A 14,202-nucleotide genomic window follows, 5' to 3' on the forward strand; every position below is an offset into this window, starting at 1 on the left:
CGTTCACACTTCCGTCTCTCTGGATTCAAAAGCCCCTGAACTTCCTGACTTCCCTCTTTTAAAAGTGCCACCATGAATCAAACGCTGCTGTCCCACATGTGACTGACACAGCGGGCTCAACGTCGTTGTTTTTTTTAATTGGATAGACGTGCTTACGTCACCACCCTCGAGCAAAGTCGTGTGTTTTTTGTGAGTCACATACTAGATGAGAATGCACTTTCTGGGCTTAGCACGTTTATTTCTTTTTTGGCTGTTTGTGCCTTAGAAGATAGTGTAAGCATTATCCAGAACAACCAGGCACTCTGAGGGGACACTCAGTCCTCTCATTAACAACAGAGATGACGGTGGGATATGTCTGAGCCCTAAAACGCTGGTCAAACTGGGAAAATAAAGTCAGTTTCGATGGTTTTATATTTAATTTTATGATTAGTTTTTCTTTGTGAAAGAATTAACTATTATACTTACTCCGATGCTCTGTTCTGTTAAGTCAGTTTTCATATTTTTTTCACTGTGTTTGCTTCTCTAACAAAGACGTTTGGTGATGCAACTTATTTTTTGTCAAGTTTTTCTTCCAATATTTACTCAAATTGTATTGACTTCCTCTTTTGAGGAAATAGAAAGTCATTACTTGTTTCCTCTTTTACGACCTTGAGACTATCACAGGAAGTTCTTAGGTGTTAATGTGGTAGTTCTGCAGGATATTGGACAACATTTAACATTTCCTGTGTTGTTTAATGGCCGCAATTGTAGCTTTTGTAGCGGCTGATAATATTAGCAGCGTGGAGGAAAAAGTCGTCCTGTGTGACGGGTGCATTTTTATTAATCGCCTTTTTCCCAGCTCTAACCTTTGGCACTCGCTCCTGTGCTTTAATCACACTTTAAAAATTCAATTTTGTTCTGTTTGGAGGAGATGGAGCCCAGACTTAAACCCTGAATGGGATTAAAAAAGATGAAGAATATTAAAGCCCACATTTTGTCACCGTTGAAAGAGTCCTGCCAGTTGCATATCTGACCTTCATCATTTTACAGGGACAAAAATTAAGCTAAGCTCACAAGAATAAAGATGTTCTAGTTTTGCAGCGTGATTGTGTTGAGAACAGCCTATTAATAGTTCAGCATGTAGATTAGTTTGAAAGCCAAAAAACTTCACGCCCTACACTTCAAATATTTTAGCAGTTGTTAACAGGAGTGTAAAAAAATAGGGCCCAAACTAAAGTTTACCTAAAGATCCGGGCAGTAGCATCATTGTTTTGTTTTTTCCTCCTAACAAAAATCATTTTCTTTCAACTTTCAACTCTCACCCGGCTGTCCACACCCACCTGTGATGCCTTACCCACACTACCGTCTGTTGGGGACAAAATAAAACTGCCATGTGACCCAGTAGAGGACTCTGTGATACCAAACCACAAACAACGACATTATTATGTGATTAATGAGTCCAGAAACAGAACTATAAAATTCCTCTACGGATACATCCATGATTCACAAAATTTTTTCTTTTTTGTATCATTTTATTTTTATGAAACAAACAAAAACACAACTGTAACAATAAAGTCACATACATCATAGACAAAGATGAGACAAACAAGTAAATCCTTTTAAATGAAGTGTGCATGTGCTGGTAACTGTATGTTTACTTTGCTTGAGTCTCATATATGATTAGAAGGGGGAGCCAAGAAGGACACACTTCAGGTTCAGTAAAGTGGAGCAGCATCAGTAACTGGGTTGATTCTGTCTCAGTTTATCAAGTTTAAAATATTCCAGGGGAAAGATACACTTTCTATTAGGAATTATGCAAAATTTCAGGTCCCTATTGTCCTAATATAGCTTTCTAAATTATACATTGAGTTGGTTTATCATTATTATTAATATTATTAATATTAATATAGTTATATGTTCTTTGAAATTGTCTAAATCAGGTGAATTGCTTCACAGACAGTTTGAAACCAGAAAAACACATTTAACTTCAGTGTGATACTTTCCTGGTATGACACCATGTACCAAATCTAAATCTGCTTATGTTTAAGGCTGGTTAAACGAGAGAGAATGTCATCACTGTGCTTTTGTTTATGAGAAGCTGTAAACAAAACATTAGTCGCCTACCTGCAAATTTGTGGTTTCTGCAGGCCTCCAAATCTGCAAACATTCAAATATGTTCCATGCAACAAGCCTGAGAGTCCACATTCACAGAGCCATGGTACCAGATATTTGCCCTAAAAGATTAGCAGTGGAGAACTAGCTAATGTAGTTTTCTACATGTGCAAAGTCCTCCAAATTTTAAAGTGGTATCTCAGTTAAACCCATGCTAGAAAAATGCATTTGGAGAACAAAATTGATAAGAATTTAATAAATCCTATTAAAAGTCTTTGTGTGTTTTTTTAATAGTGGTCCATGCAGTTGTTGATAATTCAGCAAAATAGTCTGGTGTGTGACTCACCTGTCCAACCATATAACCTCATACTTCTCATGATTAATGCTAACAATAAGTGTCCGGATAAAGCTTTTTCAGTGAGGTACTGTTATAACCACTGAACAATTCACTGGTTTCATTTCATGTGTTAGTGTTTAAGCTTGGAGTTGGTCTGTAAAAGAAACCTGCTAATGAATGAGACCTACTAAACAGCTCTCCCAAAGCTCCCAGATACCTTTTATCATCTTCCTCAATGGAACAAGTGAGACGGCCAGCGAGCCGACTGCACTGACAATCGGTCAGTCTACATGGCTTAGCAGTCACAAAGGAAACTGCTGCCGTGCACTCCATTCACTCACAGTCTGCCAGAGCTCCTGTTTACCAGCTGAATAGACCGCTGGGCCTGGAATAAAGAGTCTCTCCCATGGGCTGAAACACTTGTTCAGCAGAGTTGAGCCTCAGGAGGATGTCATTATATTTACTGTTTAAAATGCACAGCTCTCTCTCCTTGGCTGGTTCTTCAATTCCTTAAGAGCAGCAGAAAACATGAGGGGTCAGCGTGAGTGTGGATGCTGCTGAGTCTACCAAGGTCAGGGGAGTGGGGTGAAGCCTGATTGGCTGCGCTGATTTCCGGGTACCACCCAATAGAGTGAGACTGAGGGTGAGCAGAAGGTGATGAGGTAATGCCTGTTTTTTTATGAGAGAGGGTGACATCATCGTTGTGGCATTTTGTGTTGCCGTGGAAAAGGAGGAAGGGGGAACCAGGCAGGGGGAGGGTGATGAAGAGGGGGCGCGTGGGAATGTGCCTGATGAATGTGTCTGTGCTGTGTGTTAATGTGTAAAGGCTGACTGAATCAAAGAGTCCAGCTCAGACAGAAAAAAGTCCTCATAGTCAGAGTTTTAACGCACATGATCCTTTTATGTCACTGACATGTTGGACATCCTCCTTTCCTTCCTGGGAAAATATCAGGAGTGGAAATTTGGCTCCGGACCAGCAATCTAATCTATTTATGTCTCCTTTGAGGGGCGTCCCCCAGACAGTCGTTTCATCGGCTTGACTTTCCCCCCTGTGTGTGCACGTATGTGTGTGTGAGACCACCCCTCTGTCTCAGTGCTCCTTTCTCTTTTGCCTGAGGTTGATTTGAGCCTATCCTCCACACAGTAACAACAGCTGAGTGCTCACTCTGGGGTTTTTGCACAGTAGGCAAATTTGTTTCTATCATCGTCAAATATCATACACGTTTGATGTCCGTTGTCTAATTCTTCTAGATTTTTCTGGGCAGACCTGTTTATTGGCTTATTGATCATAGGTACTCTCAGCATTTCATCTGTCTTTGCAGATAGAAGGAAGATGGATGTCCTGAGCTTGACTCGGATGATAGAAGATTTAATAATTGATGAAGAGATGCTTGCGTGTGCTGGTACGCGCGTGCGTGTTTGGGAGGTGCAGCGGTCCTATACACACATACTGTTTCCTTTTGAGCCCTCCCGTTTCCTGTAGCCACCTCAGCCTTCACCTCATTTAATGACCTGTGGTTATATGTACACACCCACACACAAAGACACATCACAAAATGCTGACCAGGACCGGGTGGGCGGCGGTGTTTGTGTGGGAGACTTGTTTGCTTTTACTTCACTGCGAGGCGTTCGAGTCATCAGAGAATAAAATCTAAGACATGTTTTCACGTACTAGCAAGTCAGCTCAAACTGAGGCAATAGCACTTGCATATATTTAGAATATGTAATATGGGAATTTATTGGTGTATATTTTAGTCAAGAAAAAATACAGGCAACATATCCAAAACTGTGCCGTTCCAGCTTCACAAATGCAACCCTTTCTTTCTTATCTCACGTTGTATTCAGTGATGGTGAGCTGAGCAGACTGGTTCAGTATGTCAGGCTAGTCTATGGGCAGTTAAATGGCATTTTATAAACTTATTTAAATTAAGCCCTTAAAAAAATCTTGAGGTTACTTACTATTTTAAACCTAATGTCTACTTTGATTACATGTGGGAGAAAATAATTGTAATCTTGCTTCCTTTTGTATTTGCTACAGTGCAGATTTATATTTACGAGCACAAAGCTCTGCATGTCAGTTCAGCTTCGCCATGACAGCTGAAATAATGTGGACGTTTATCCCCAATAAATTATTCATTGTCTGTCTGCGCGTCTGCTGTGTATTCCTGATTGACGCAAACCTGTAGAAGTGCAGGAAATTCTTCTCGCTGTTGAAGAGTCCAAGTGAATGTCTTTAAGTGTCCTGCTAAGCAGTCCAGAACCCAAAGATAATCCTTTTTTAAATTTTGCAATGTATTCTCACAACCTGCAAACACTAAATATTTTTTCAATAGTGCACTTTCCTTGACAAGCAACTTAAATAACAGATTGATCTAAATATTTGTGGATCAGTTTCCCTGCAAATTGGCTAATTGACAAGAAAACTAATTAAAATAAACCAATTTAACTAATTTACTAACTAATCATTGCAAATCTGATAAAAAGGACTGTTCAAAAACTCCCAATATAGACACAGACTTAATTTAATCCAACGCTGGGTAGATTCGCTTCGCCGCACAAGAAAAAAAATCCAAAAATAGAATGATTGGTCGGTTTTTAGTTTAATCACTGCTAATTAAAAAAGCAACTTTAATTTGTTTATCCTTTCAAATTTCATGTGACATTGATATTTTCATTTTAATATAATGGAAAATATGATGATTAATGAAGTTTGAATTATTCTAATTTTACTTCAAAGCCACATAAATAAATACAATGTGTCTGTTTACATGTTGAAATGTACTGTGTGTTATTTCAGATGAGATGTGTTCGGTCACATCTGTGTCGTCTTGTCTCATTCATTGCGTTTACATTTCCAATTGAGTCTGTCAGAAGATACATGTCTCTCCATTCATTCATTTATTCATTCATACCAGCTGGACAAGCTAATCACATTAGGTATCGACCCGGGTCAGGCTGTCACTGTGACGAACAGATGAAGAGTCATTCACAAACATATTACATCATAGAGCTGTCCAATGAGATCATCTGATCCATCACTGATAGCGTTTCAGCACATTTAGCAGCATGTTAGTCCTACATGCACATTTATGGATATGTCGCGTATCAGAATGGAAACATTTTATATAAATGCACTGATTCAAGCTTCTGTTTTTTTTATCTAGCCAATTTGGCCATTAAATGAAAAATGCAAAAGAAAGAGTCATCTCAAATCCAATGTTGTAGTTTTGTTTTCTTGGATATTTCATAATAACCATAAAACATATTTGCAGTGTGCATCAGAAAGAACAGAATGAATTGAAATAACCTCAGAAGTTTGATTTTGGAGTTTCGCACATTTTGTCAACAACTTTATTCCTTTTTTTTTCTTGTTTAACCAAACCAGCCCATTTTTCTATTAATATAGCTCAATACTGCAATCTTAAACAATGTTTCCACACAGTTATAAGCAGTGTTGGGTAAGTTACTTTAAAATAGTAACTTAGTTACATTACTAGTTACTTCTATCAAAAGTAACTCAGTTACTTCAAGTTACTCGTTACTTTCAAAGTAACTAGTTACTAGGGAAAGTAACTTTGGTTTTACTCAGAATTCTCTTATTAATGTGTTGCTTCCATAACTTTGCCAGTCTTCTAGCTTGCTTACTTGCCACAAGTGCACTGTGCCACCTACCAATAGAAAGGAAAAGATAATGTGCATATTTCCACGAGAGAAATCCCACGCCTGGACCGTCATTGACTGCTGCCATGATTCTAGCCTACGTCACAGCGTCATGTGCGCCTTTTACATCCAACACAAAAACTGCAGTCGTGGTGCTTTGATTGTACTCAGAACTCGGAAATTCTGCCTTCTAAATGTTAGGATGCCTGGGTCGTTGAACCAGGCTTTTTGAGTTTATTATATTATTTATAATTTCTAGTCTTTGGGTTTCCGTTAGAGTCATGTCTTATGGTTTGTTTCTGTGTAATCCTTGGTTGCTGTCTCCCCTGTCTGCTATATCCCCGTGTCCAGTCGGTGTCTGTGTCTGCCCTGGTCCCACATCTCTGTTCCCTCTGTTGTAGCGCCTGCATGTGAGTCTGTGTCTTTTGTTCAGTCTGTGTTATGTGTTTCCTGTTTTACTTTGAAGGTCTCTGTCTTATCTCAGTGTGTTCAGTTTACGCTTCCTTGTCTCGTCAGTTCTGATTTGCCCCAGCTGTGTTTCCCTCCTGTTGTCCATTCCCTGATTGCTCCCTCTATGTATTTAAGCCCTGTGTTTCAGTTTGTCATTGTCGCAATCTACCGTTTATATAGCTGTGTGTTTTTTTCCAGTCCGCCGGTGTAAGTTTATTTTGATATTTCCAGTTATGTTATATTTGAGTTTAAGATTAAAGTGGTTTTGAGTTTAAGTTTTGTCTCCGGAGTCTGCACTTTGGGTCCTTCTCCTGCCTGCACGCAGCCACTCCCTAACACTAAATAGGAAGATGTAGGTAACACCAGACTGCAGATGAGCTGCATACAGGGCTGGACTGGGACAAAAAATCGGCCCGGGCGTTTTGACTAGAGACCGGCCGCCATTATAGGAAAGGTCATAAAGCCTTTGAATGAAAACAAACGCTGTTGTGACAGTGATATTCACTGTTTTGATGGTATATATGCATCAATCTATCAATTGTTTGTTGTAAGATTCAGATAATTATTTTTTAAAAGCTAGACATTTTAAATGAGAATAAGAAAGAAAAGTATTTCTTTGTGCCCCCCTCTCCCTGTTAATGCCCTACCTGGCCCCCCTGGCAAAACTTTGCTAGATCCGCCCCTGCACAGTTACCAGCTGTCAGCTACCTAAAAAGGATCCTGGGGTTATCTGTCTCTCAGAAACAGTTCATAACTTCCCTTCAACTCATTCATGTCACCTAAAAGGTAAACCTGTTTCTCCATCACCTGTTCAACTCTGATGATTTAGTAAGGACATCTCCTGGTTTCATCTTCATGTTTCCCTCTCACCAGATAACCAAACCGACATCATGACCAGCAGCTTTTTTTGCAAGCTGTGGCTCCAGCAAACATCAGCTGATACTAGAAATTAATATTAAATAAGTTCTAACAACAGCTGATCAAGCTTAAACGTGCTGCTGTTGTTTAACGCGACATTGGCTGGTTTCCTCATTCTGGCGCAAAGTGGGCGATAAGCAAACAAGAGAGCCGATCAGCTAATCATTGATCAGTTTTCATGATTGAAGTAGAAACAGGAGAGAGAGGGGAGAGAATGAAAGAAGAAGAGGCAGCTGTGCAGCAAAGACACAGAATAACTCCAGCTTTGTGTCTTTTTCATTGTAGCTGAATTACGAGACAAACTGTTCCTTTTCACCTCAATAAGAAACGCGTAATATTTTATCTGAATACCAGACGGGACAGTTGGCAACTCTAATAACTTATGAACAAAATAAAGTTCAACATCATTAACTTCATAGCACCCACCCAGCTGTATAGAAACTCCGTCATGCTAGCTAGCACGCAGTACGGAAAAAGTCAGAATAACGAAAATAAACTCCACCTAAACTTGGTTTATATCTGACTCGGATAGCCTGCAGGTCATAACTTCTTACCTGAAGTTCAGTTCACACTTGGACCGGCGGCCGCCTCGGGTCTCTTTTCCTTCTGCGTCCCCTTTCCCTCCTCCACCTGCTGCCTCCACCACTTGCTAATGTTACAGAATCTGTGGAAGCTCCGCGATAGCCACCACACGAAGTAACGAGTAACGACCCTATCTAAATCCCAGTAACGACTAACGCGTTCCTGATTTTGGCATAATAACTAGTTACCGTGCTCGTTACCACAATAATAACGTAGTTACTGTAACGCGTTACTTAATAACGCGTTAGTCCCAACACTGGTTATAAGAGATATTTGTCAATCCAGTAAAGATTCATGTTTGTTGAGCTTGACTAAAACCTTAAAAAACTTACAAAATACAGAATTCAAAAAACTAATTTATTCTAACATTTCAACATTAAGACTGTTCTCTGACCAGAAAGAAGTGGTCAGGGTCAACCTGTCATAGACCTGGATACAGCTTTCAGATCTTAAAAAATGAGACTTAAGCCTGCATTCTTCATAATGGGCAGCAGGGGGCGAGTCATCTGTCTGTCTGCCCATATTCACTCACTGGCCACATTAGGTACACCTTGCTAGTACTGATCTAGACTCCTTTTTTTCCCCTCAGATCTTCTTAATTATTAATGCCAACAAGGTGTTGGAAACATTCTCCTGAGATTTTTGTCTGTACTGACAAATCTGCAGCACAAATGTGCTCTATTGGATTGAAATCTGATGACTGTGGAGGTCATTTGAGTACAGTGACCTCATTGTCATGTTCAAGAAATAAGTTTGAGATGATTTGAGCTTTAAGACATGGCGTGTTATCATGCTGGAAGCAGCCATCAGAAGATGGGTGCACTGTGATCATAGAGTCTGGACATGGTAGGCTGTAGCATTTAAATGATGCTCATTTGGTACCAAGAGACCCAACGTGTGCCAGGAATATATCCCCCACATCGTCACACTGTCACCACCATCCTGAATCATTTATACAAGTCAGGATGGATCCATGGTTTCATGTTGTTTACACCATGACCTTACCATCTGAATGTAGCAGCAGAAACTGAGACTCATCAGACCAGGCAAAGCTTTCAATCTGTATTGGCACCCATGGTGGTCTTCTGCTGCTATAGTCTATGTTGAGTAAAACTTAAAGATAGAAGATTTTCTCTGAGCACAAATGCCTCAACAGACACTGAGTAACACATGATGGCACTTGGATAGAGAGCAGATGTTTGTGGAGGAAGGTGAGGTGAGAGGCAGGGTAAAAAAAAAACTGCCTCCTTTTGACCTGGAAAAGGAATGTATTCCTCTTTCAGATACTTTCAGCTAATTCCACCAGGGATCCAAGCAGGAGGGGGGGAACAGTTGCAGATTTACTCACTCCCCTCCTTTAATCTCAGCTCTTCTGTCATTGGTTGTTTCCTCCCCTCTGAGATCCAGCTGGCATTCATGGTGTCTAAAATCTGCTCTGCCCCCTCTCACTGGTCTGTGGGAGTTAGTTATGTCTGTGCAGCCTGCGTGTGCATTTCTTTACCCCTGCCCCTTTTCTAGTGTTTGTCAGGTCATTGTAACTTAGATTAAGTGACCCATCAGCACTGCTTGTATTACAATAAAATATATATTGTTTTATTTTAATTTTTTTCCCCTACAGTGAGGAGTTGTCAGAGCTCAGCAGGGTATGAGAAACGGTTAAGCTCTCTACTAGTTAGATTTTTGGAGCATCATAGCAGAATGGGCAGAGGCTCTAACTGAGTCTTTCACACTGATAATCCTCTTACACGTCAATGCCACCACACACCCAAACACAATCACACAAAAACACCAAAAGAGAGCCAACAAATACACATTAACACACTATTTTTTATTGTGGTGGGGCTTTTTTTCCCCTCCATGGGAGTCTTGGGTTGTAATTCAGCTTTGCTGCATGTCTGCTTTACCTCAGAGATAAGATTCTTGTGCTGAAGGCAGAAATTTTGCAATCTCCTCCTGGGAGGCACTAATGTATTCACTCATATCTTTAATACACTGCTACCCCTCAGGACTACATGGAGACAAATTTCAGAAAGTAGCAGACCCACTGAGCTTTACAATGACTCCTAGAATTTCATGCGTCCCACCCAGGTATGACTTTGCCTCAGCAGGACCTCTCAGGATGTGTACGTGTGAAGTGATAGACAGTTATTGAGGGGCAGAGAGCGAAGACAGCCGAGTAGCTCCTGGCTCGGCACTGCGGACGTCTTCCGAAAGCCTTGACCCACTTCAAAGTCTCCTCCTCCCCCCTGCTCACCCAGACGCGCTGCATACTGAAGCAGCTCTGCCACAATCTGCTGAGCTGCAGTGAAGCTCTGCATGCGGACACTGGGGAGACTGAGTGTGTCTGTCTAATAAATAAATTGCATGTGTGTCAGTATGTGCTGCAAGGTCATGTGTTTGTACGCAGTGTGTGACTCACACAAGGTGAAAGGCCTCGGGCAAAGTCACAGAAAGTTGCTGCTTCTGCTGAATATATTAATGAGTCTCTCAGTTTTTACTCTAGCAAACACGGACAGGTATTCAGCAAAGTGAGTAAGAATCCTTAAAGTTGCAGCAAAGAGAAAAAAAGGGAGGGGATGCAGAGGCTGCACCACATTTTAGCCCTCTGCAGAAAATCCTTGGGGCTTTAATTTTTTGGGAGGGGGATAAATGATCAAAACAACTTCCTTTTTTTATTGTGTTTTGCAACCTAGAATTCAAACCCCTAGATAGTTCATTTAAAAAATAAATTAACAAGTCTGCAAAAATAAGAAAAGACAACCAGGAAATTGGAGACATCCTTTTCCCCAACCACCGCTCAATCCACATGTCCACCACACAAGTCCTACAGTACTTCCTGCAGCTGTCATGTAGCTCTTTTGCATGGCATAAGGTGCAGCAACAAAGTGCTCACCCAGCCTTAGTTACCCTGTCCCAGTCAGAGTAAGTAGTCCTTGTTTCTTCCTTCTTTCGTAGTAGTTGCTCTTACTCTGGCCCCTCACCTAGAATCAACTTGTATTATTCTGGCTCAGGGATAAAGTCAATTATTATGCTCCAGCTTCTGAATCCATAATATGTTTAGAGCAAGCAGCCCTTGTTTTAAGTTGCCCTGAGCAGAGATGAGCCCAGACAGCCAGCTGATGGGAGGCAAGCTCCACTGGGAAGGACCAGAGATGCTCACTTAGTCATGGATGCTAGACGCACTGATTTAGTCAGATTACAAACAAGCACTCACAGTCTGTAAGCACGTCAGCAGTGTACTACCTCACCAATGCATTATCACATGCATGGGGGATTAGCACACATTTTGATTTATGGACACATGCAGAGCTATTGTGCCTACGACTTTCACAAAGTCGTGAAGTGTGGAGAAAAAAAGCAATTGTTTTCTGATCGGCTGGAAAATCAGGAGGACTCAACCTGTTTTTTTATGGACATTTCTTTCCCAGTTGTGTGTTCAACAAAAGTCTGACCCATAAGAGATTAACACACTGTTAATCTCTCACACTTTTCTTATCTGCCATCAGTTACCAGGAAAACACCTGGACTTATTTTGAATGTCACACTCACGTGTGTATCAGTCTGTACTATCTGCATTGTAGGTGAACTTGGAAGTTGTGTCTCGTATCTGTCTCATCGTCTATCACCATACGAACAGCCTTTTGTCTGTTGCCGTCTCAGCTACCTTCTGTCTGTCATCATCTGATGTCTATCAGGGTGACTGACTGGTTTTGCGATTAAACTCTGGTGATATACTAGCTCTAGAGATAAGGATCTTTTTTTGGGCTCACTATCAGACCATCTCCTTAGTAACTGGTGTAGACTCAGGCTCAGAAACCATACCACAACACTGGCTTATTTTCAGACAATCAAACGGGAGCAGCCTGATGACGGAGTGTTTTTTGTGGGTATGTCTGTGTGTGTGTGTGTTTTAAATTCATGTTAATAAAGTAAATAAATTTAAAGTTATGTAGGGTAATGAAAATTGGCATGTTGTCTGGTTGAAGCAAGCATATTCTTGTGAAATCTGTATATACAGTGATGGTTCCTTTCCAGGTGTACAAGCTGCATGTTGCACAGGGACTAAAGCACCCTTGTACCATCAGAGACACAAGCTTTTGAACTGAGTGCTGATAACAAGCTGGATGGTCCTGCTTCTGGATCACGTTCTTTTTTGCATCATAGAACTTTAATCTGCAATTGCTGATTGTACAGTGAAATGTACTCACAGACGATGACTTCTGGAAATGTTCCTGAGTCCATCCAGTGATTTCCATGCCACTTGAGTATCCTAAGATCCGTCATGTTTCCAGTATTGGTTTTTGGCCTTGCACCATGCACTGGGGATTTCTCGATTACTCTGAATCTGTTGATGATATTATGTACTGTAGATGATGAGATATTTGTTCTTTGCAATTTCACATTGAGGAACATTATTTTGAAATTGCTCCACAATTTGTAGACTCAATTTTTTTGCAAATTGGTGAACAACTGCCCATATTTATTTATGAGAAACTCTGTCTCTCAAAGATGCTCTTTTTATATCCAATAATGTTACCAATCTGTTGCCAGGTAACCTAATTGATTGCGAAGTGTCCCTCCAGCAGTTTCTTCTTAGTCAACACCGCTTACTTTTTCACCCTTTTGTTACCCCATCACAGCTTATTTTTAACATGTTACTGCCATCAAATTCAAAATGAGCTGTTTTTTCTCTCCCTAAAATGGTAAAATGTCTCAGTTTAAAAAAAAATGTTTTCTATAATCTGTTGTGAATAAAATGTGTTTATAAAATTTGCATTCCTTTTTGTTGATATTTTACACATCGTCCAAACTTTGTTGATATTGGGGTTGTAAATTAATCAAAATACGATAAAGACAACATAAGATACACTTTATTTATCCCAAAAGTATAAAAATTGTGGTGTCGAGGACAGTTAAAACATTAAAAATAATACAAACAAAGTTGCCTAGGATCAACAAGTTAATTACACAAAGGCTGGAAAGTTTAATCGAAAAGATAGAAAAACTCTAAATGTTATGTAAATAGCTACGATAATACTGTAGCCTGCTGTGCAGTTTTTCTGTAGTTCCGGAGTCGTTTCCATGGGAACAGTTGCTGACGCTGAGAGCAGCTGTCAACCCTCTGTCAACTTTAATACGTCAGCGGTCATTTTGTCTGTGTGTTTACCTTTATCATCAAGCGTTGGTAATGAATTGAGAAGTATTTAAAACTACTACTTAAAAACTACCTAGTTTATTGTTTCTCCCCGTCTAAGGTATTCTAGGTTTATGCTAGCTTACTAGGCTAACTTAGCCTAGCTTACTAGGCTACGTCGGTTGACGTAGTGTTTGCTCTGTTTATCATTCATGTTTTCTATTTGCTGTGACTCTGTTTTGTTTTTCCAGTCATAAGCTGTGGGTTAATGTATTATCATTTGCCTATTGCGTGGTGGTGTGACGGGGCACGAAGTAACTTGTTATCGCTATGAAAACTATAATTTGGAGCTCTGCAAGGCGTCATTAGGAGGGTTAAAGTATGGTTTACAGAGAGCAGTACAATATTATGTTCTGTCAGCACAATAACAAGTCAATCTGCTGTGCACCACTTAACTTTCCTGGAGGTCTGACCTGCAGGTTGACTGAACTACTCAGGGTGCTGAAAATAACAGCTGATGAATCTGTTTATAATACTGATCAGCAGTAAATGATTTTACATGTAATTGTTTAGTTCATCTGTTTTGTCTGCCCATTTTAAATATGAAAGCAAGGTCCGTTTATTTTATTTCTTTTTTTTTATTAGAATGTCATAAATTGGAAAAAACTTTTGGTTTGGTTTATTGCTATTCAAATATTTCATTCAGTTTTTAATTTCTGTGTTGTCAAAAAGTTTAATTTACTTTCTCTCTTTTACGACTGCAAAGGGACTTGATCATCTTCATTATGTTTGGATTATTCATGTTTAGGGAGCAGTGGTATTACTTGTCTTTAATCTTCTGTTAAATTAATTGTCTTGTGTCGTTTCTGTCTCCTCTCCTGTTAGGTGTTTTGAGTGCAGCGCCTCTCTGTCCCACTGGTTATTATGAAAAAGATGGCCGGCTCTTCTGCAAGAAGGACTACTGGGCCAAATTTGGGGGAGCTGTGCCATGGCTGCAAGACCGATCACCACTGGCCTCATTATGGTAAGA

At 40.2% G+C, this 14,202-nt stretch overlaps 1 protein-coding gene across 1 annotated transcript in view; it reads left to right on the forward strand.

Moving 5' to 3' along the window:
• Positions 1–14,202, forward strand: part of limk1a (LIM domain kinase 1a) — a 61,139-nt gene that overhangs the window by 23,947 nt on the left and 22,990 nt on the right. Inside the window, 4 exon segments of the mRNA XM_085131701.1 lie at positions 14,058–14,091; positions 14,093–14,146; positions 14,148–14,170; positions 14,172–14,196. Coding sequence (XP_084987827.1) covers positions 14,058–14,091; positions 14,093–14,146; positions 14,148–14,170; positions 14,172–14,196 — 136 coding nt within the window.

The sequence above is a fragment of the Neolamprologus multifasciatus genome, chromosome 14 (genome assembly GCF_963576455.1).
Source record: "Neolamprologus multifasciatus chromosome 14, fNeoMul1.2, whole genome shotgun sequence".
In the NCBI taxonomy this organism is placed as follows: Eukaryota; Metazoa; Chordata; class Actinopteri; order Cichliformes; family Cichlidae; genus Neolamprologus; species Neolamprologus multifasciatus.